General features: G+C 31.2%; 1 protein-coding gene across 4 annotated transcripts in view; it reads right to left on the bottom strand.

Annotated features, from left to right (window-relative positions):
- LOC114332096 (cyclic GMP-AMP synthase-like receptor) overlaps positions 1-22,269 on the bottom strand; it is a 425,443-nt gene that overhangs the window by 123,187 nt on the left and 279,987 nt on the right. For all 4 annotated transcript variants that reach the window (XM_050644066.1, XM_050644067.1, XM_050644069.1 and 1 more), the window contains one exon: positions 17,126-17,256. In XM_050644066.1, coding sequence (XP_050500023.1) covers positions 17,126-17,256 — 131 coding nt within the window. The remainder of the gene's footprint in view (positions 1-17,125; positions 17,257-22,269) is intronic.

Genomic DNA, 22,269 nt, shown 5'->3' with positions numbered 1-22,269 from the left:
CGGATATAATTCGAATTGTTTATATATACTCATAATAAACTCTTAAATCACGCGCATTTCGATTATGGAGCTACAACCCCTTCGCAAAAAAACTACCACATCTTCCAGGGCTTAAGAGACAGTTGTACTTAAAATGTATTAAATTCAATATTTAGCGACTACATATCGTTTAATAATTTATGAGCTTGCAAAATACGCTCATTTCAATTATTGAATTGCAATTTCCTTTCTATAGTGCAGTCACTGAAGGTAAAAATCAACTATGACCTTCGATTTCGGTGAACCTCCATTAATTTTTACGAAAATTGGTGAGTGGATAGAGGATACCTCGAGAAAAAAAAGTAACATGGTGCCAACTTTCGCTTTTAGCCTGGGCTAGATGTCACCCCTTATCGGGGGTGAAAATTACTTTATTAAAAATAACCCAACAAATCGATAGAGGGACCAATTTTAAGCAAAATTTGTTACATAAAGTTATTTAAAAAATCAATACTTTTTAAGTTATTAAAGATCAAATATTTTAATTTTCGTGAAAAAAATGCATTCTTTAAAGCGATTTTTATAAATAACACAAAAACTGTAAGTTTGTACAAAAAAGTTTTCATTGCCAAACTTGAAGCTAATTAAAAATATAATAAATTTCTTACTTGCAAAAACTTTTAATAATAATTTAAAGTAAGTTATAAGTAAGTATATTCAAATGGGAAATAAGCCACAATTTTACCTAAAAATGATTTTATTAACGTTTCGACGCCCAAGTCGGGTGTCGTTGTCAAAATACAAAATAATACTAAATAAACAAAAATGTTGTTGCTTAGTAAAAAATTCTTCTAATAATTTATTTAATCTGACTCATTTATATCGGCAATTCAGACACGTATTATACATTTTAAAGTAGACGACTTTAAAATGATATTGCCAATATTGATGAGTTGCGTTCCTGGGACGACTTTACTAAAAGATAGTTCATACGATTACATGAAATCAATCCCAACTCAAGAATATCCGCCACAAAAAATCATAGCATGTGATCTGTCTTTAAAAAGACAACCAAATGCAACGGTGGCACTGAAATTCTCGCGTTAGAGATTCCATAGTAAATCACGAGGGAAAACCAGGAAAAACCTCGTGATACTATCCCGACATCGTAAGTATTTGGGTTTACATTTAGTTTACTCTCAAAACTAATACCGAATTCTGACTTGATATTTGAAATTTTAAATAATACTAAAATACTCAATGTACTAACTCGATATGTTACTGAATTATATATATGTTACATATATTATATATATTATATATATGTTACTAAATTTACTATGGAATCTCTAACGCGAGAATTTCAGTGCCACCGTTGCATTTGGTTGTCTTTTTAAAGACAGATCACATGCTATGATTTTTTGTGGCGGATATTCTTGAGTTGGGATTGATTTCATGTAATCGAATGAACTATCTTTTAGTAAAGTCGTCCCAGGAACGCAACTCATCAATATTGGCAATATCATTTTAAAGTCGTCTACTTTAAAATGTATAATACGTGTCTGAATTGCCGATATAAATGAGTCAGATTAAATAAATTATTAGAAGAATTTTTTACTAAGCAACAACATTTTTGTTTATTTAGTATTATTTTGTATTTTGACAACGACACCCGACTTGGGCGTCGAAACGTTAATAAAATCATTTTTAGGTAAAATTGTGGCTTATTTCCCATTTGAATATACTTGATTATAAAAATGCCACAAGAAAATAGCTTCAGAACAACATTAAGTTATAAGTAATTGAATGTATATTTTTTTTTCTGCGAGTACTCAAATCTGAGAATCCAAGTTTAAATAGAAAAAACGATGCATTTTATATACAGGGTGTACCGGAAAGGTTTGTTCATAAATTATACCACACATTCTGGAGTCAAAAATAGTTCGATTGAACCTAACTTACCTTAGTACAAATGTGCTCATAAAAAAAGTTATAGCCCTTTGAAGTTACAAAATTAAAATCGATTTTTTTCAATATATCGAAAACTATTAAAGATTTTTTATTGAAAATGGACAGGTATCATTCTTATAGCAGTATCATCTTAAAACAAAATTATAGTGAGATTTGTCCACCCCATAAAAATTTTATGGGGGTTTTGATCCCTTAAACGCCCCCAAACTTTTGTGTACGTTCCAACTAATTCATTATTGTGGTACCATTAGTTAAACACAACGTTTTTAAAACTTTTTTGCCTCTTAGTATTTTTTCGATAAACGAGTTTTTATCGAGATGCGGCTTCTTTTTTAATATATTTACATAAAATTTTTATGGGAATTTTGTTCCTTTAAACCCTCCAAATGTTTATGTACGTTTCAATTAAACTATTATTGTGGTACCATTAGTTAAACACAGTGTTGCTAAAACTTTCTTGCCCATTAGTCTTTTTTTGATAAGTCACTTTTTATCGAGATACATTTATTATAAATACATTTTCAGATTATTAACATTAATCGTACTTAATCATATACAAATATGTGGTGGATTCGATAAATATTCAAAATATCTCGATAAACACTGGCTTATCGAAAAAGTCCTAAGAGGCAAAAATGATTTAAAAACAGTGTGTTTAACTAATGGTGCCACAATAATAATTAAATTGGAACGTACACAAAAGTTTGGGGGGGGGGGGGGGGTTTAAGGGAACAAAACCCCCATAAAATTTTTATGGGGTACACAAATTTTACTTTAATTTTTATTTAAGATGCTGCTTCCATAAGAATGCCACATGTCCATTTTCAATGAAAACTCTCTAAGAGTTTTCGATATATGAAAAAAATTATTTTCATTTTGTAAATTCAAAGGGCTGTAACTTTTTTTGTGTGCATTGTATATAGGTAAGTGAGGCTCAATCAACCTATCTTTGACCCCAGAATCTGTGGTATAATTTATGACCAATCTTTTCGGGACACCCTGTATATACAATACAACATACAGTAGGAAAAATGAAAGAATACCCATGAACGAACATATAAAACACGCTGTATTTTCCTGTCACTGTGTCATACAAAAAATTGTCCAGCGCAAGTACATGTAATAATTATTACTACATGTACTTGCGCTGGGTAATTTTCTTTGTGACACGGTGACAGGAAAATACAGCGTGTTTTATATGTTCGTTCATGGGTATTCTTTCATTTTTCCGACTGTATACTTACTAAATACTTGTCAAAATACTTAGAAATACCTATCAAATGAGCTCCAGAAGAAGTTGATAGCATCAAAATTTATACTCCAAAAATTTTCCAAAAAAAAAAAATGTTTTTTTTAATAACTCGGTTAATTTTTATGATATCAGGCACATCCAACTATTTGAATTTCAAGAGCTATAAAACTGTATTACATTAATCTTTCAAATACTTTATTTTTTGAGGATAAGGGCTCCAGTTACATTGTTCTCGCAGTAAAATTTAGGCTATTTAGGCTTAAAAGTTTCTATCTTGGATATTTTGATTCATACAGAAATAAAAAGACAAGTAAAATCTTTGCTAGTAAGAAAACTCAAATTTCGTTCTCTATAATTTTTTACGTGTATCGAGTATTGTTGGAGTTATTATTAAAAGAAAATAATTTACGAAAATTTGAAAAAGTTTGATTTTATCACACAAATATATTTTTTTAAAATATGCATTCTAAATCGGTCAAAATGTTTAAAGTCTTTACTTATGCTAAAGTAAAGAAAGTCTTATAGGGATTACTAAAGATTTTAATTTTTGTGGAAATGGCGTACGTTTCATTTTTCACTTTTTCCTAAAAAATTCGAAAGGTTCCTATTATTTCCATGTGCACTTGCTTAATTTTGATTGCATCAACTTCTTTCGGAGATCATTTAATATGTATTTCTGAGTACTTTGGCAAATGTATATTAAGTATGTTTTATAAAATATACCTATGGTTTTCCTGTTATTTGAGCTTGAATACCTACTTATACTAAATTTAAAATCAAGATGCAGTAGAAATAAATAAACCAAGACAACTTAAATGCTACTAGGAGCACTCTCGAATCATAATTTACAATGTATATAAATTGTAAATCCCAAATCATGATTTCCAAAGTCTATACATTGTAAATTATGATTTGGGAGTGCTCCTAGTAGCATTTAACCTGTCTTGGTTTGTTTATTTCTACTGCATTTTGATTTTAAATTTAGTATAAGTAGGTATTCAAGCTTTTTTTTCTTCCTTATTGGCTTTGGATTACTTGATCCATTCAGCCACGATAGATAATAAATTACTGTTTGCTACAATATTCCAAATATAATACATTGCATTACATAATACATTAGGTACATGTGCGCACATATAATACTTATGCACGCACATACATATATACATATGTAGAAGTGGAAACATTTAATTGACCAGTAGGTATACTCCTCATTCATGGCCCTAACCAACTTAAATTAATTTACAAATAATTAAATCGACAAAAAAAAACTACATGCTAATACTAAATACTAATACTAAATGCTAATAAATATATGTTTTTTTTACACAGCGATAAGGCTTCAACCCGGATCAACCCCGCGGAGGTTTACACCCTCTTTGTGTTTCTAATTTTTTTTTTCTCATTTTTATTTTTTTATAATTTATTATGCTTTTTTTTATTTATTTAATTTTTTTTTAAATAAGATTTAATTTTTTTTTATACATTTTTTTTTGTATACATATTTTTTTGTATAATTTTTTTTTTTTTAATTTTTTCAATATAAACTTTTATACAATTCTATTCTTATTACCTCCCTGCAAAATCTACTTAATGAACTTTCACAGGGAGACAATATTACATAATAAGGATAAACATAAAAAAACAATAATTATTGCTAAACACATTCAACCGAACTCATTCAGTGCAAGTTAACTTTTCCTCTTAGTCCTTTTTAAAAACTCCCAGATGATTTGTTTAATTTTAGAATTTATACGAGACAAATATAAAAGAGAAGCATTATTTTGTGGGAAAGGTATTTCTTCTTGAACCAGATTGTGCATCAAAAACTTAATTGCAACATCATTATGTTTGCATCCAAACAACCAATGATTAATATCGTCAACATATCCATTGCAATCGCAAAGATCTGATTCGGATAGGTTAAATCTATAGAGGTATGACTTGACAGTGGCATGATTAAAGAGACATCTAATAAACATGGCATATATATTTCTATTGGGATAACTTCTGATAGCAAAAGGCTCAGTAGGTAAACTAGGATGAATTTTGGTGTAGAGATTGTTGCTTCGATTGCAGAAAGCGTGCCACTCAATATCCCAATTTTGTTTCAAACTTTTCTTGCGAGTAGCTGTTAGATCGCTTCTATCTAGCCAAGTTATTTCCGATCCTTTTAAGATTGCCTCTTTAGCAAAAAAATCTGCTTTTATGTTACCGGAAATACCAATATGTCCTTTTACCCAGACGAAAGTTACAGAAGTCTGTTTTTCCAGTAGCTTTAGTTGGTTTTCTAAAATTTTGACGACAAGGCTATTTTTATATAAATGTTTACGTGTGTTTTCTAGAGCTAATAACGAAGATCTTGAATCTGACATAATTACAACTTGCTTGTTAGAAATTTTTTTGTTGACCGCCCATTCTAGAGCTTGATAAATCGCGAACATTTCTGCAGAGTATATAGAATATTGTTTATCTAACTTGAACATCAAGGATTCTTGGTGATCCGGAATATATACAGCACATCCAACTCCCAATCTTGATTTTGAACCATCCGTGAAAATCCTGCATGGATTATCAAGCTTGGCTATATGTTGCTGAAAGTCAACTGGATTCTCACTGTCAAAATTTGGGAACCAAACATTAACATTGGCATAAGATATATTAAAACTCGATTTAAAGAAAGTTAATTCACCTGGACTGTTTAGGTACTGAGAAACGTTCGAGTATGCCACTGCTAAAATAGGAGAATTCCTGTTGTGCCACCATTTGTCGACAAGATTAGAAACAGAGATGTCACATTTTTTTGTAGTAGTTCAGTTTGGTTGTAAGATTGGCATTTAAGAATAAATTTTTCAGCCAAAAATAGTCATCTTAAATGTAAAGGAGGCTCCATGGATTCAGCTAAAAGATTCTCTATAGGCGTAGACTTGAGCGCACCTAGAACTAACCGCAGAGCCTTATATTGAATGCGATCTAGTTTTTTAAGGCGACTGTTTGTGGCAGATCCATATAGAATGCTTCCATAGTCGAGAATGGATCTGGTATATGCACGATAAAACATTAAATTAATTTTAGGGTCAGCACCCCATCGATAGCGATTAACTACTTTAAGAATATTTAAACTTTTCTCACATTTTATTAAGCACTTATTAATGTGTTCATCCCATGTTAACTTGGTGTCCAATGTAATACCAAGATAAGTGTAGTGCTTATGAACGGGTATACTTAGGTTGTTAATCATGATGCTGGTCATAACAGGTAAGCGATGTCGCGTAAAAAACACCACCGCTGATTTATTTGCAGTAAGGTCAAATCCTTGTTTAAAAAAATACTCTCTTGCATCACCCAGTACCATCTTAGTTGAATTAATACTTTGTTGGTACAACTTATTCACATTGTAAAAGCAGAAATCATCTGCATATTGTAATATACTGCATCTAATTCCTATACTGTGGAGATCTAGAGTGTATAGATTAAACAACAAGAGACTGAGGACTGATCCTTGTGGTAAACCTTGATGCACTACTCTTGGGCCAATCAATCTATCATTACATCTAATAAATACTTGTCTATTAAGGAATAGGTTTACTAATACATAAGCACACAAAGGTGGAATACCTATGTGCTTCAGTTTTTCGAACAATAGATTTAAATTGACGTTGTCATAAGCCCCAGAAATATCAAGAAAAATGGCAGATAGATAATTATTATTTGAATATGATAATTGAATATCAGTTGTTAATTGAGAAACACAATCAATAGTTCCCTTGTTCCCACGAAAGCCATACTGAGACACTGGAAATATATTTTTGTTCTCACACCACCATTCTAATCTGCTTTTCATAACTCGTTCAAATGTTTTAAGCAAACAGGACATGAGAGAGATAGGCCTTAAGTCGGTACGCTGGTTTAGTTTGGGTATAGGAATAACCAGGCATTGTTTGAGGGCGTCACAATGATCTCCTTTAAGTAGAATATTGTTGTATATTTTGCACAAATAATATATAGCAATTGCAGGTAGGTTTAATAGCATACTATAGTTAATGCCGTCAATACCAGGGGCTGTATTTTTAGAACTCTTGATATTTGCTTTAAGTTCGTCAGCTGAAATGGGGGTTAGTAAAAAGTGGTCATTAGTAGAGATGCTCGGCATAAATAGTGGTAAATGGACATAATCCGGAGAGATTTTTGTAAAGAGCCTTTCTACCATACATTCATCATTAGCGGTGTACTTTTTGTTACCTTGAATTTTGTTTACCCTTTTCCAAAGCTCTGAAGGTGAAGTTTGCCTAGTAAGTGAGGAACAAAACCGAGCCCAACTAGATTTAGCTTTTGAGCGGAAAGTTCGTTTACATATAGCTTCATTCTTCTTATATTCCATGAAGTTTGAAAGGGTTTGATTAGATTTATAAATTTTAAAGGAATTTTTTCTAGCGTTAGAAGCAGTGAGGCATTCATCATCCCACCATGGTGGCGATTTGAAAGATTTGACTGACGGTTTGATAATTTTGAAAGATTTGTTGGCTGCATCAGTAATAGAATCTAATAAAAATAAAATCATTTCGTTTGTTTGGTTTTTATTTGGTTCGTGTCTGAAGGCACTTTCTACGTTGTTTCTAAAATTATCCCAGTTTGCATTAGACATCGACCATTTAGCCGAAGATATAAAAGTTCTATTTTCAATTTTCATATTCTGCACAGAAAGTCTAATTGGAAAATGATCTGATCCATAGGTATCTGGAAGAACAGTCCAGTCAAAGGATGGACATAAACTAGAGGATATAATAGTAAGATCTACAACAGATTTCATATTCCCTGGAGGAGTAGCTCTAGTAGCCGACCCGCCATTAACAACAATTAAATTAGGAAAGAAATCTAATGCTTCTACTAGTATATTACCATCGACGCAACATGAATTTGATCCCCATAATCCATGATGTGCATTAAAATCTCCGGTAATAATACAATCATTGCTAATTTGAGAAAAAAGACTAACGTAATCTTGCACTGTTACTCTAACATTTGATGGACGGTACACACTCAGGATAGTATACATTTTTTGGTCAATTTTAATATCTACACCACTAACTTCTAAATTAGGATTGAAATTGTTAACAAATGAAATGGGATTATAAATAATGTTATTTGCTAAAATTATGGCAACTCCTCCATATCCTCTAATTCTACTTTTATTAACTACATTGAAATTATTGAAGCAAACAGTATCAGATGGTTTTGACCAAGTTTCTGATAAAAGACCTATGTCAAAACGTTCTTCAAACAGTAATTGCTGTAAAGAATATCGGTTCGCATTTAGCGAACGAATATTCCATTGAATAATTTTACTACTTTTGTCAGCCATTAAAATCATGTAAAAATATTACCTATAATATCTTTAATTTTATTTTCTAATTCAATTTCTTAATTTTTAAAATTAGTTTCTACATTTGATGAAGAATTACAATAGTCAAGGAGACTCTGTTTGATTAAATTTTTGAGTGAAGCACTGAGCTGGCCTATAAATATATCAAATTCATTACGGGGCTCATGGTTTCCAAATTGAAATACAGATCCCGAACAGAAACTGGTCGGGTATTCCCTACGCAGAGGAGGAAAATTAGGAGTTGTATCAGTAGTCTTCCTTTTTTTGGGGGGGTTATCGTTAGGGGGGGCTATATTCAGATGATTATTATTTTTATAAGTAGTGGTGGAATTCGAGGGTTTAGGGGAGGAGCTTTTTAATGGAGGAAAGTCTGTGTCACAGGTCATTAAAGGTGCAAATTTATTTTTTTGGACTAAACTGGAATAACATGGATTTTCAAGAGCTTTTTCGGCTTCTTTAAATGAAATATTTAAGTTAGCCATAGCTTCTTTAGTCTTTTTTTGTTTTAAATATTCGGGACATTCTTTATAAACTGACTCGTGGCTACTATTTTTACAATAAACGCAAAATGTAGTACATTTATCGGGACAATCAGTGTTACCTTCATTACCGCCCTTCTTACATCTTTTTTTGACTTGCATTGAGTCGTTGAATGGCCATAACGAAGACAGTTGAAACATTGCATAACAGGACTAACATATATTTCAACTGGACACCTAACTTTGTTGATGTAAATATACTGGGGAATTAATTTACCTTCAAAGCTAATAATAACCATTTGTCTAGGAACTCTTTCTGATACACCGTCACTTTGAACTATTCTAGTCATTCTATGAACTTTTTTTTATTGGAATATTAGATTTAATAGTATTAAGTAGTGCACTCTCAGTTAGAGTAGTGTCCACTCCGCGAACGAGACCCTTTTTTTCCGTTAAATAATTTGGAATATATGCAATTAGGTTATTTTTTCCGAAAAAATCTTCAACTACTAATTTATTCGCAACAGCACCTGAATTGACTTGAATTTTAATGCGATTTTTACCTACACTAACAATTTCAATAATATGTTTATCATAACTAGATAGCGAAAGTAGTTTTTCTCCAAGTTTCATTGGGATGCAAACGACCGATACTCAAATTTATGTGTTGAACAAATATAAAAAACGGACCAGTATCATTTAAACTAAATCGATTAGATGAATTAAATTCCTGACTTTTTTGAATAGTATTTGTTTTATTTGAAGTAGATGTCAAGTTTATGGTATCATTAGTACTTTTACTAGTATCATTTAAACATTCACTATGAGAATTATTCTGATTTAAATCATTTGTCTGCATAATTATATCGCTCTCATCTGTGAACCCAATATTTTCTACACCAGGATCTGGTGGATCCTTTCCATTTTTGCCCACGGACATCCCGGGGCACGAGCGACGTTCAAATATAAGTATATAAAAAAATTTCTACTTACAGTACAGTTGTCAAATAACAAAACTTAAAATATACGGAAATACAAACAAAATCGGCTAAACACTCTGTAGAATCTCTTGAAACACACTCTAATACTTCACAATCGATTTGAGTTGAATGAAAAAAGACTTTAGAACTAACTAAATCTACAAATTTTCCCGAGGAACTCTTAAATTTGTCTAAACACTTTGACAGTTTTTTTGACGTTGGGTATTCAAGCTTAAATAACAGAAAAACCATATACCTATTTTATAAAATATACTTAATATACTTTTGCCAAATATACAAAGACGAGATTCGGTATAGAGAGATATATCGACAAATAAGATACGAGGTTAAGCGAGCAAAAGAGGACTGGATGGAACAAAGATGTCGTGAAATGGAAGAACTACAAAGAAAACATGACGAGTTTAATATACATAAAAAGCTTAAAGAAATTACCTACACTCAGAGAAAAAGAACTCCTCACTTTATGAGAAACTCCAAAGGTAAAATAATTCTCGACTTGGATGAAAAAAAGGAAGAATGGACTAACTATATAAAAGAGCTCTTCCTGGATACGAGGCCACCACTTAACACCACAAAGTATACGAATACTGGTCCTAGTATTTTAAAAGCGGAAGTAGAGAAAGCCATCAAACAGAGCAAAAATGGGAAATCTCCAGGCCCTGACCAAATACCATCAGACTGGCTCAAACTTCTGGATGACGACAATGTCTCACAACTAACAAACATTTATAACCATATATACGAGACTGGCATGATGCCACAGATATGGTTAGAGTCTACATTTATTCTACTCCCAAAAAAGCCTAATACATCATCATGTAAAGACTTTAGACTAATTAGTCTCATGAGCCACTCTCTCAAGCTACTTCTTAAGATAATTCTTAATAGAATCAAGCAGAAATGTGAAGAGACAATGGGAAACAAACAATTCGGTTTCAGAGAAGGATTGGGAACAAGGGAAGCTTTGTTCTCAATGTTAACATTACTTCAACGATCATGGAAAGTACAGAAACCAATTTACGTCTGCTTTATAGATTTTGAGAAGGCGTTTGATAGAGTTCAACATGATAGGTTGTTTGAATATCTAGAAATGATTGGAATAGACGATAAAGATCTGAGACTTTTACAACATCTATATTGGAATCAAGAAGCTTCTATTCTGGCAGACGGCAAAGAAACAGACAAAATTTGCATTCAAAGAGGTGTCAGACAGGGTTGTGTGTTATCCCCAACTTTGTTTAACGTATACTCAGAAATAATTTTTAATGAAGCCTTGGAAGGACAATGTGGAGTTCGAATCGGGGGAGAAACTATTAACAACATCAGATATACAGACGACACCGCGATCATGGCTGAAAATATCGAAGATCTTCAATTCCTTATAGATCGAGTCACTAGAGAATGCTCCAATAACGGACTTAGCATAAATGCAACAAAGACAAAGTTACTTGTGGTTAGTAAACAAGACGTCGGTCCTATGCAACTAATTGTCAATGATGAATCAATAACAAAAGTTAACCATTTTAAATACCTAGGATGCTGGATAAACGAGACACTAAATCCGGATGAAGAAATTAAAACTCGTATAGAAATTGCAAGAGGAGCATTTATGAAACTTAGATCTATTCTGAGCAACTCTCAGCTGAACTTACAACTAAGAATCAAGTTCATAAAATGTTATGTGTATCCTATATTACTATATGGATCTGAAACCTGGATCATGAAGGTTAACATGATGAACAAATTAGAAGCCTTTGAGATGTGGTCGTATCGTAGAATGCTCAGAATATCTTGGGTTCAACGCATTTCAAACAGAGAAGTCTTAAACAGAGTAGGTCAAGGCGAAGGTGACTTAATGAAGATGATAAAAAAGAGAAAACTTGAATATCTGGGGCATATAATGAGAGATAGCAGATACAGGATGCTGCAGTTAATACTCAATGGAAAGATCGACGGAAAGGCTTATCAGCAGATCAATTGTTACATGCCGCACAAGATCGAGAACGATATCGGCAAATTGTTATGGAAGCTACCCACGTCTAAAAATTTGGGCACGGTACTTAAAGAAGAAGATACGTTTGCCAAAGTACTCAGAAATAGATATTAAATGGTCTCCGAAACAAGTTTATGGCATCAAAATTAAGCAAGTGCACATGGAAATGCATCTTGAATGTAAATTTAGTATATATTTGAGTACTCGCTTACATAAAAAAATATACATTTAATTACTTATATGTAACTCACTTTAAATTATTAATATTAAAAGGTTTTTCAAGTAAGGAGTTTGTTTATTAGGGGAGTGCAATTAGAACGAAAACATGCATTGTTTCGGAAAAATTCAAACAAGCTTATATTTTTCTAAAACTTTTTTTGTTAGTTTATATACATGTTAAAGTAAAAAGTTCTACTTGCAGATTTGGCCGCTAATTGTTTATTAATTGTTTAAACAATAACAATTGTTTTGTATAAATAATTTTAAAAATATCGTTAAATTCATCATTTTACTTTGATCAGATATGTTTCTATTTTGTTTTTGATTATACTGAATCCGAAGATGGCATTGCAATTTGAAAATTCTTATACAGAAGCTCTTATACAGTATGTCTGAGTAGCTAGGAACCATATAGGAAACTTTTTTATTAGCAATTTTACGAAAAAAGCTATTCTTCATAAAATGCTCTGGATAGTCAATAATCTAAAACTCAACCATCAGATATTAAATTTTATCAATTTTATACGAGTTATGTCAAAAATATGAATTTCGTTAAAGAGTAAAGTACCTTTATATTTCAGAATATCAAAAAATGCTATTATAAAAAGTTGTTTGAAATTAAAAACTATGTTTAAATATACATTATTCTAATCGAAAAAATTTTTTTCAATATTTTCTCAAATTACGGATACTCATCATCATTTTATTTCAAATATGATAACTATTTTATTATCACTTTTACGAAAAAAAGTTATTCTTCATAAAATGCTCTCCCTGGTCTAAAATCTAAGATACAACCATCAGATATTAAACTTTTTTAATTTTATACGAGGTACCTATTTAAAAAATATGAATTTTTCTTAAGAGTTAAGTGCCTTTATTATTCACAATATTTTAATTAGAAGGATGTAATTGAACACTAAAACAAATTTTTTAATTCCAAACAACTTTTCTTAATAACAATTTTCGATATTGTGAAGTTTAACGATACTTTACTCTTGAGTGAAATTCATACTTTTTGACATACCTCGTATAAAATTCATTAAATTTGATATTTGATGATTGCATCTTAGATTATATACGATGCAGAGTATTTTATAAAGAATAACTTTTTTTCGTAAAACTGAATAAAAAAGTTATCAATAGGTTCCAAGTTACGCAGACATACTGTATGGAGCTAAAAAAATTTTTTGCTGAACATTTATTATTGTTGAAGTTTATTATTAAATGAATTTTAGGTGAGTTTTACAGAAAAAAGTTTTGATCACTTTATATAAACATTTTTTTAGCTGGTAATTTTCGGTTTTTGTATTACTTTTTTGTTATCTTTCTTAATTTTCTCAAAAAGAAATAGTCTATTTCATTTCTAAAGTAAAATAGGTTAGAGCATTGTAAAGATTACATCCTAAGATTTAAAAAATCACTTATAAAACTGTAATAGATATGTTCAAACTTGAGTAATACCGTCTTAAAGTGGTGGTAATTCTATAAAACTACGAAGATTTCAAAAATTACATTTTTTAAGACATCATATATCATTTGAATTAAGTTTTTGAGATTTTTTTTTAAATGAAACATCATTTAGTACGATGCTTGAAAGGTAAGTTGTGAAACATTGAGGGTTTTGTAAGAGAAATTGACATTTTTAAATCATTTTTAAACAAAATTCATGTAAGGCTCACTTTCCGCCCCCACCGTACTTATGCCCATACATTTTATTTCTTTTTATTATAACCATAAGATAGCTTAATTATTCTTCTCTTAGGTTCAATTTGTAAAATTTTATTTGATCCATTAGTTAAAGAATTACATTAAAATAACTCAACCGTGCACTTCGCCGTACGCTAGTTTACAGTGCGCCAATGTTTGTGAGAAGGGTGACTTTAGCGTTATAAATAAAAAATTATAGAATATAAAGATTTAATTTTAGAAAATTCTTTTTTCTATGGATGCTATACAATGTGCAACTTCTCTCACTACTTACATACATTCAAAACGAACAATTTCTCAGGGTGTGAGAAAAGTCGGCCATTGCAGTGAGAAATATTTTTTCTCACGGGTTTCATACGTAGAATCGCGGTTTCCATGGTAAAATGCACAATACAAACACAAATATTTTTGTCAAATAAAATGTGTCAAATCAAAACTTACAAGGAATTACCTTTCAAAACTGTTCAAATATAACTGGTAACTATAATTTTAAATAAATAAAAGTATATAAATATTAAGAATATTAAATACCTACATATGTGTATAATATGTATTTTATTTCAATTTTGGCATATAATCTACATAATAGCACCTAAATTATTTAATTTTGAAGATTGAACTCTCGACAAAAACGCATCCATAGAAAAAGTACAGTGTACAACACGTGAGAAAACGACATATTTCTCTCTCGCTTGATTTGCGGCACTCGCCTCGTACCTCGGCTCGTGCCAACAAACTTCTGCGCTCGTGAGAGTGAGAAATATGACTTTTTTCTCTCTTGTTGTACAATATACTATATATAAGGTTTTTTTTGTAACATTTTCTGAATTTTTCAATGGTCAAGTCAGTTTTGTTCTAAACTTTATATTTTCGGAGTTATTTAAAAAAACATCAAACTTCGTAGTTCATTTGTTTAATAAAAAATGAAGCAACCACTTCTCGAGTAGACATTTTTGATATGTTGTTTATTAAACATTTCTTAATGAAATTGAAATTACAAAAAGTTCTATCTTGTTTGATTTTTTCCGAAGTGAAAATCTATATGCACTTCCCTATATTCAATGTTTTATTAGCTTCAATTTTCGTAACGATTACTTTTTTGTAAAAACTTACAGTTTTTGAGTGGTTTACGAAAAACCGGTTTAAAACATGCATTTTTTCACGAAAAATTAAAATCTTTGATCTTTATTAACTCAAAAATATTGATTTATTTTAATAACTTTATATAACAAATTTTGATTATAATTTGTCCTTCTATCGATTTGTGGAGTTATTTTTAATAAAATAATTTTCACCTCCGAGAAGGGGTGGTATCCACCCTCAGGGTAAAGGCGCAAGGTGGCACCATGTCACCTTTGTTTCTTAAGGTATTCTCCATCCACTCATCAATTTTCGTGAAAATCGATGAAGGTTCTACGAAATTTAAAGTAATAGTTGATTTTTACCTTCAGTGACTGTACTATAAAAAAGTAATTGCCATTTAATGATTTAAATGCGCGTATTTTGTGAGCTCATAAATTATTAAACAATATATTTTAGGTACAACTCTCTCTTCAGCCGAGAAGATGGGGTGGTTTTCTTGCGAAGGGGTTTTAGCTCAATAATCGAAATGCGCGTGATTTAAGAGTTTACTCGTAGCATATATAAGCAATACGAATTATATCCGCGATACGATATATTTTATTTTTTCTCAGCATATTTCTCTTACGTTAAATCAATTAAAGGGTTGTTTAGGGGTGAAGGGGATGAGCTCAAAAATCGAAACTATATCACTTCGAGAGCTCATAAATAGCTCATAATTCTGCCGCAAAGATCGATTCAATATCCTTATTTTTAAGTAGCCCCCCACTAAAATATTACTCCCTAAAAAGAAAAAGGCAAGAGAATGCGGCGACTACCGCACCATTAGCTTGATATTTCATGTGCTAAAGTTGCTACTGAAAGTCATCCACAACCGAATATATCAAATGGGTTTCGCAGAATCCTAGGAACGCGTGAAGTTCTCTTTTCACTTAATGTTCTAATAAAAAGGTGCCTGGACGCCAATCAAGATATATATGCGTATTTTGTGGACTATAATAAAGCATTCGACAAAGTACGGCACCTCAGGATTATATCGAATTTATACTATAAGCAACGAGCAAAAGTACGTGTTGACAAACAGCTGTCATAGGAAAATGAAATCAGACGTGGTGTGAGACAGGGATGCGTGTTGTCACCAATTCTTTTTAATGCATTACATATGCAGATGACACTGTCATCTTAGCCGAAGATATTGGGGATGGTTAGAGGCTGATGACCAGAATAGCGGAGTTTGGACAATAATACGGTCTAATAATGAAAATCAAGCGTCTTTTAATAAATGGAACTAATGTCGAATGAGTAGACCAATATGCATATCTTTGAACAATTATCAACTTCACAGGTGATTACTTCCAGGAAATCAAAATGAGAATAAAAAAGACTAAAGGAAATTTTAACAAAATGACAAAAGTGCTCTGCAAAAAAGATTTGAAGTTGAAGCTAAGAGTTAGGTTGGTTAGGTGCTACGTTTTCTCGACTTTGTTTTATGGAATGAAAGCTTGGACCTTGAACGCGGCATCAATGAAAAAACTAGAATTATTCAAGCTGTATAGAAGAATTCTGAAAATATCGTGGATAGAGCACGTCACAAACAAAGAGGTTCTGAGAAAGATGAATAAAGAAATGGAAATCTTAAATACCACCAAAACAAGAAAATTAGAATATCTCGGACATATTACACGTGGAGAGAGGTACAACTTGCCCCAGTTGATTATGCAGGAAAAGATTCAAGGAAAAAGAAGTAATATGGAGAGCAGAATATCGTGGCTGCGCAACCTGAGAGAATGGTACGGATGTATATCAAATGAACTTTTCAGAGCAGCCGTCCAAAGTCCGAATAGCCATGATGATTGACGGTCTCCGTCACGGAGATGACACTTGAAGAAGTATTTTTTTCGTTCGAAATTCTAAAACGCAAAACGTTTATGGTTATAGGAACTAAATACAGAGTCGCATAAAATTTACTGCGGTCTGAACCAAATGAAATTTTAAAAAAGTTATGTTTTTGGATCGTTACACTATGAGAAATAAATTAACGACAAAATATATACGTACTGCGTCTAGTATTTTATTATTTCTTCTTTTATCATCTTCGGGTAACGATATATATTTTGAATTAATTTTTTGCAGAATATTTTCCATTGCTACATAGTTTCGAGTGTCTTCTGTAGCTGCCATGTTTAAATCTGAAATAAAAAATATAGTTAACATTTTAATAGTAGATACATTAAAACTAACTATAACCACTATAAAAAGTTCTTTAAATTTGAGAATTTCAAAATTAATACATTAATACAACATAAATAATATTGACCGACATCATTGCAAAAACCCCTATTTTTGCAGTAATTTATAAATGTTAATAATTTTATTTTTTGCATAACGTCATGTAATGTAACTGATCCAAACTGTGACTGTTATAGGTCTGGATCCCGCGTATGAAAAAAAAGTTGATTAATAGCAAGCTGAAAATTTGTTAATAACTTAAGGGTGTCTAGTCGGACAAACTTTGATATATGGGAACACTGGAACATGGGAAGTTTTAATTGCGGAACAGGTTAAAAATTTGGAACGGTCAGACCACGAAAACGGCATATGTATTTTGTCCGACAGAACAGACTTAAACTCTCCGAACAGAGATTAAACTTTCATGCAAAAATCAGACTGCTATTTATCACCAAATGGGCGTTTTAATGAGTGGAATATGTAGAATATGTCAAATGACAGGAATTATGACAGGTGATAAATAGCAGTCTGATTTTTGCATGAGAGTTTAATCTCTGTTCGGAGAGTTTAAGTCTGCTCTGTCGGATAAAATAAATGTGCCGTTTTTGTGGTCTGACCGTTCCAAATTTTTAACCTGTTCCACAATTAAAACTGCCTCTGTTCCAGTGGCGGCTCGACTCGTCAGGGTCGGCAGTGCCGACCCACACATTTATGGACACATTATAGATTTTTTTAAATATATAAGTTAATCAGAGTTGATGATATTCGTTTCTGTGAAATAAAAAAATATCTGTGAGATAATACAGACTAAATTTTATTCACTGTTTTTAAAAGAATTCGAACGATCTGATGATACGTTAAGTGATCCCTGTGCGCTGTGCGTAAGAGACTTTTCAAATTAAGGATCCTAGCCAGCCATACACCCGACTGCGATTGTGTGAATTCATGGCCGTACCCAGTTGACCATTTGCTTGTAATAAGACGCTATGGAATATTAGCCGATAGGCAACCAATTATACATTCCCCGTATTTATTTGAATGACAAGTAGGGCAGAAAAACAATCTGCCGAGCACAGCGGTGATCTGCAAACGGCAACAAAACACGTACTTGGACGTTGAGATTTAATTTGGACGTTGAGAGGTGACTCATATTTATTGTTTGCAGAAATTGCTTGAAAATAACTCATATAATAATATTTGGGTTATCCTCCCACTCAAAAAGGTCCGGAACATTGTTTAAATAATCAAAATGTCAAAAAATAAAGGAAAAATTCGATTTTTTCTTCATTTTTTGATTATAACTTTAAAAGTATTCATTTTCGAGAAAAGTTGCACTTACATAAAAGTTGCGTAATTAAATTTTCTACAATAAAGGATTAGCTAAAAATTTTAAAAATTGTCACCCTTGTTGCAAAATAGCAATAAATGCGAAAAAAATCATAAAAAGAAGTATTCGCATTTTACGTTTTTCAACCGTTTATGCTACACTTAAGACCTTCATAATTTTACCCAGAAAAACTAAGTATATCATATAATAAAAAAATACTGTGAATTTCATTAGATCGGTTCAATAGATTTTGCAAGATAAATTTTGCAATCCAGCTTTCGCAAAAAAATTAATTTTTTCAAAATGTTGCAGAACTGAAAATAAAGCAGACAGCAAGTTGAATTTATTTTTACGTATAGAAGAATTACTGTACCTTTCTTCTACATGTAAAAAAATTCAACTTGCTATCTGCTTTATTGTCAGTACTGCAACATTTTGAAAAATTAATTTTTTTTGTAAACGCTAGATTGCAAAGTTTATTTTGCAAAATGTTTTGAATCGATCTTAATGAAATTTACAGTATTGTTTTATTATATCATAAAGGTTTTCTGGTTAAAATATGAAGGTCGTAAGTGTTAGCATAAATGGTTGAAAAACGTAAAATGCGAATACTTATTTTTTATGCTTTTTTCGCAATTATTGCTGTATTGCAACAAGGATGACACTTTTTAAAAATTTTAACCAATCCTATTTGTAGGAAATTTAGTTACCCAACTTTTATGTCAGTATAACTTTTCTCAGAAGTGAATACTTTGAAAGTTAAAATCAAAAAACGAAGAAAAAAATCGAAGTTTTTCTAAATTTTTTGACATTTTGATTATTTAAACAATGTTCCGGACCTTTTTGAGCGGAAGGAAAACTCAATTATTATTTACAAGGAATTTTCAAAATATCTATTAGACAAGTTCATTAAAAATTATCCATCATTCTTTATTCAAATAAAATAAGAAAATGGATTAACAGTTTTATATGGTGATCTAAATATTTTCGGAAGGTGGGATAAGTTACAAAATATGTTTAATTTTATATACTGCAATTCATTAGATACAACAAACTGTTCCCGAATTTAATAAATTATTGTGCTCAAATGTGGGCAAATTCTGCCTCAAATGAACGGGATTTCTCTTGTCTCAAAAAAGTCAAAACGTATTGTCGAAACACCATGAAACAAGAGAGAATGTCAAACTTGTCTCAAATGTCAATAGAAAAAAACTTTTAAAACCTCTCCAAAACAATAATAAATTTTACAATGACGTTATAACCCATTTTGCTACTTCGAAACAACATAGACTAGAGTTAATTTATAAACAGGTTTAAAAAAAAACAAAAAAAAAATAAAAAAAAACAAAAACCAAAAATCTTTTATGAAATTGAAGCCTTTTAATTAGATGGCATACCTATCTGAGGAGACAAAACCTTGCCGACCCTGTCCCTAAAGCCACGAGCTGCCACTGCCCTGTTCCAGTGTTCCCATATATCAAAGTTTATCCGACTAGACACCCTTAAGCTATTAACAAATTTTCAGCTTGCTATTAATCAACTTTTTTTTCATACGCGGGATCCAGACCTATTATTGAGTTAGTAAAGCGGACAAAATTTGAAACAGATCGACAAAATAGTTATTTAATTTGTTTATTCCGGAGCCAGATTATTTAAACAACTGAACTTGCCCTAAAAGTCACCCTAAAGTTATTTTGTAAATCCTAATAGATTCTTTATATGATACTAAAAACATATCTTAGTGCCATAGAAATATTGTCCTAAAATTTTATTAAGAAATTCGCAATAGAAACGAAGTTCTAGTTGTATAACAGTACTTTCCTGAGATAAAACTCGTTTGTATGCAGCAATATGCGCGACGCCTGACCTGTGCAGCTGCAACTCGACAGTTGGGTTCTAAAACTTATAAAACCAGCACGTGTTTTATATTATTGAAATTTATCGAAAATTATTGTTTTGAAAATCGGAAAAAATACCTGGACCTGGTGGTCATTTAAAAGGCAGTAGAAGTAAAGAAAATTTAAAGGTACTTTAGTGCAGAAAACAATTCTGAATTACCCAGTTCCTCGGCAAAAAATTAAAAGTTAGTGATGCATTGCATGCACCTTATGGGAATGAAAATGGACACATAGCAATGAGTTGGTCGGAAAAATAAACATATAAAAGATAAAATAAACAAATAAACATATTTGATAAAATTACAGTAAAAATACTTAAACGTGTTTTTATAGAAATGACATTTTTCAAAACTGGTAGATGTTTTTCTCAAAATCTATTACACTAATCTTAGTAAACCCAATGTTTTTGATTCTTTATAATACAGTGATGAGCGCGCTAATAACCGGCAAAATAGCGCAAAAGATGGAAACCATATTAGATTGTGAGATAAAAAGAAATAAAACTAGTACGAGTTGTTAAATGTAGCGATAGTACCATATAAATTGACATTATATTGATTGTTTCCCACCTTTAGACGTATCAGAGAAGTATGTCAACTAAAACTGTCACTGTGACATTGGAATTTCTCAAACTCGTCCGATATGTCTAAAGGTGGGAAACAATCAATATAATGTCTATCTACAAGTTACTATCGCTAAATTTAACACCTCCACTAGGTTCATCTCTTTTTACCTCACAGCTTTGTATGTTTTCCATCTCTTGCGTTATTTTGCCAGTTATTAGTGCACTCATCACTGTATATACGATTACTAAATAAATCTATGTCTAAAAAGTTAAAAAAAAAACACTTTTTAAGTACCTACACGGGGAAATTATTCACTCCCAAAATAGACGTTTTTTAAACTTTGTATAAAATCCCGTATAAATGCCATAGCAATGGAAAAAAATTAACTTTTTAAAGGTTTATTTATTAGTTTTACTAGTCCAGAGAAATAAGATTTTTCTCGTGACACATCCCCCTCCAGGCCGAAACCAAATTTTTTGAGTAGTATGGACATCTATATTAATAACGTATAATATGTTTCCTGCAGCCGATTTTGATGATATACATAGTTATAAACAAATGAAGATCAAAAAACGGTAAATTTTCGCTTTTTTCTTCTATTACTAAAAAGTAAAGCACTCTAAGCAAATTTGAGAATAGGAAACTCATATCATATAAATAACTTCGATATGGCGTTCGCTGAATACTTATAAACAATTAGAATAACTTTTTAACCGTTACCCGTAGAAAAATTATTTTTTCATATTTAGAAAGACTGAATTTTTATACACACTTAGAAAGAAAAATAATTCTCCTAGGACAATTAGGGACGAAGTTAGCCCCCCCTTTTAATTTACAGGTTCTTGCAAAATAATTGTCGTTTTTTTTTAATTAAATTAATAGTGTAAATTTTCCTCTTGCATAAACTATCAAAAGTATTACTGTAACTTCATCATTTTCTGACTTATAGTGTTGCAAAAAAAATTAATTTGGGATAAACAAATTAAATAACTTTTAAACTATTTGACCAATTTCTTTAAAATTTAGGGTATGATTTAAACACCAGAAGTGTCAGCATTCTGTGTAATAAGAAGGTTCTAAGTTAATGTTTACATAAGTTATGAATATTTATACAAACCCAAAATTTATAATTTATTTTGCAATTTTCTAAGCAACCTATAAGGATAGACATATTCAGCGAAC

Source organism: Diabrotica virgifera, chromosome 2 (assembly GCF_917563875.1).
Source record: "Diabrotica virgifera virgifera chromosome 2, PGI_DIABVI_V3a".
Classification (NCBI taxonomy): Eukaryota; Metazoa; Arthropoda; class Insecta; order Coleoptera; family Chrysomelidae; genus Diabrotica; species Diabrotica virgifera.
The sequence above is the reverse complement of the archived record's forward strand: the minus strand, read 5'-3'. Positions and strand labels throughout refer to the sequence as shown.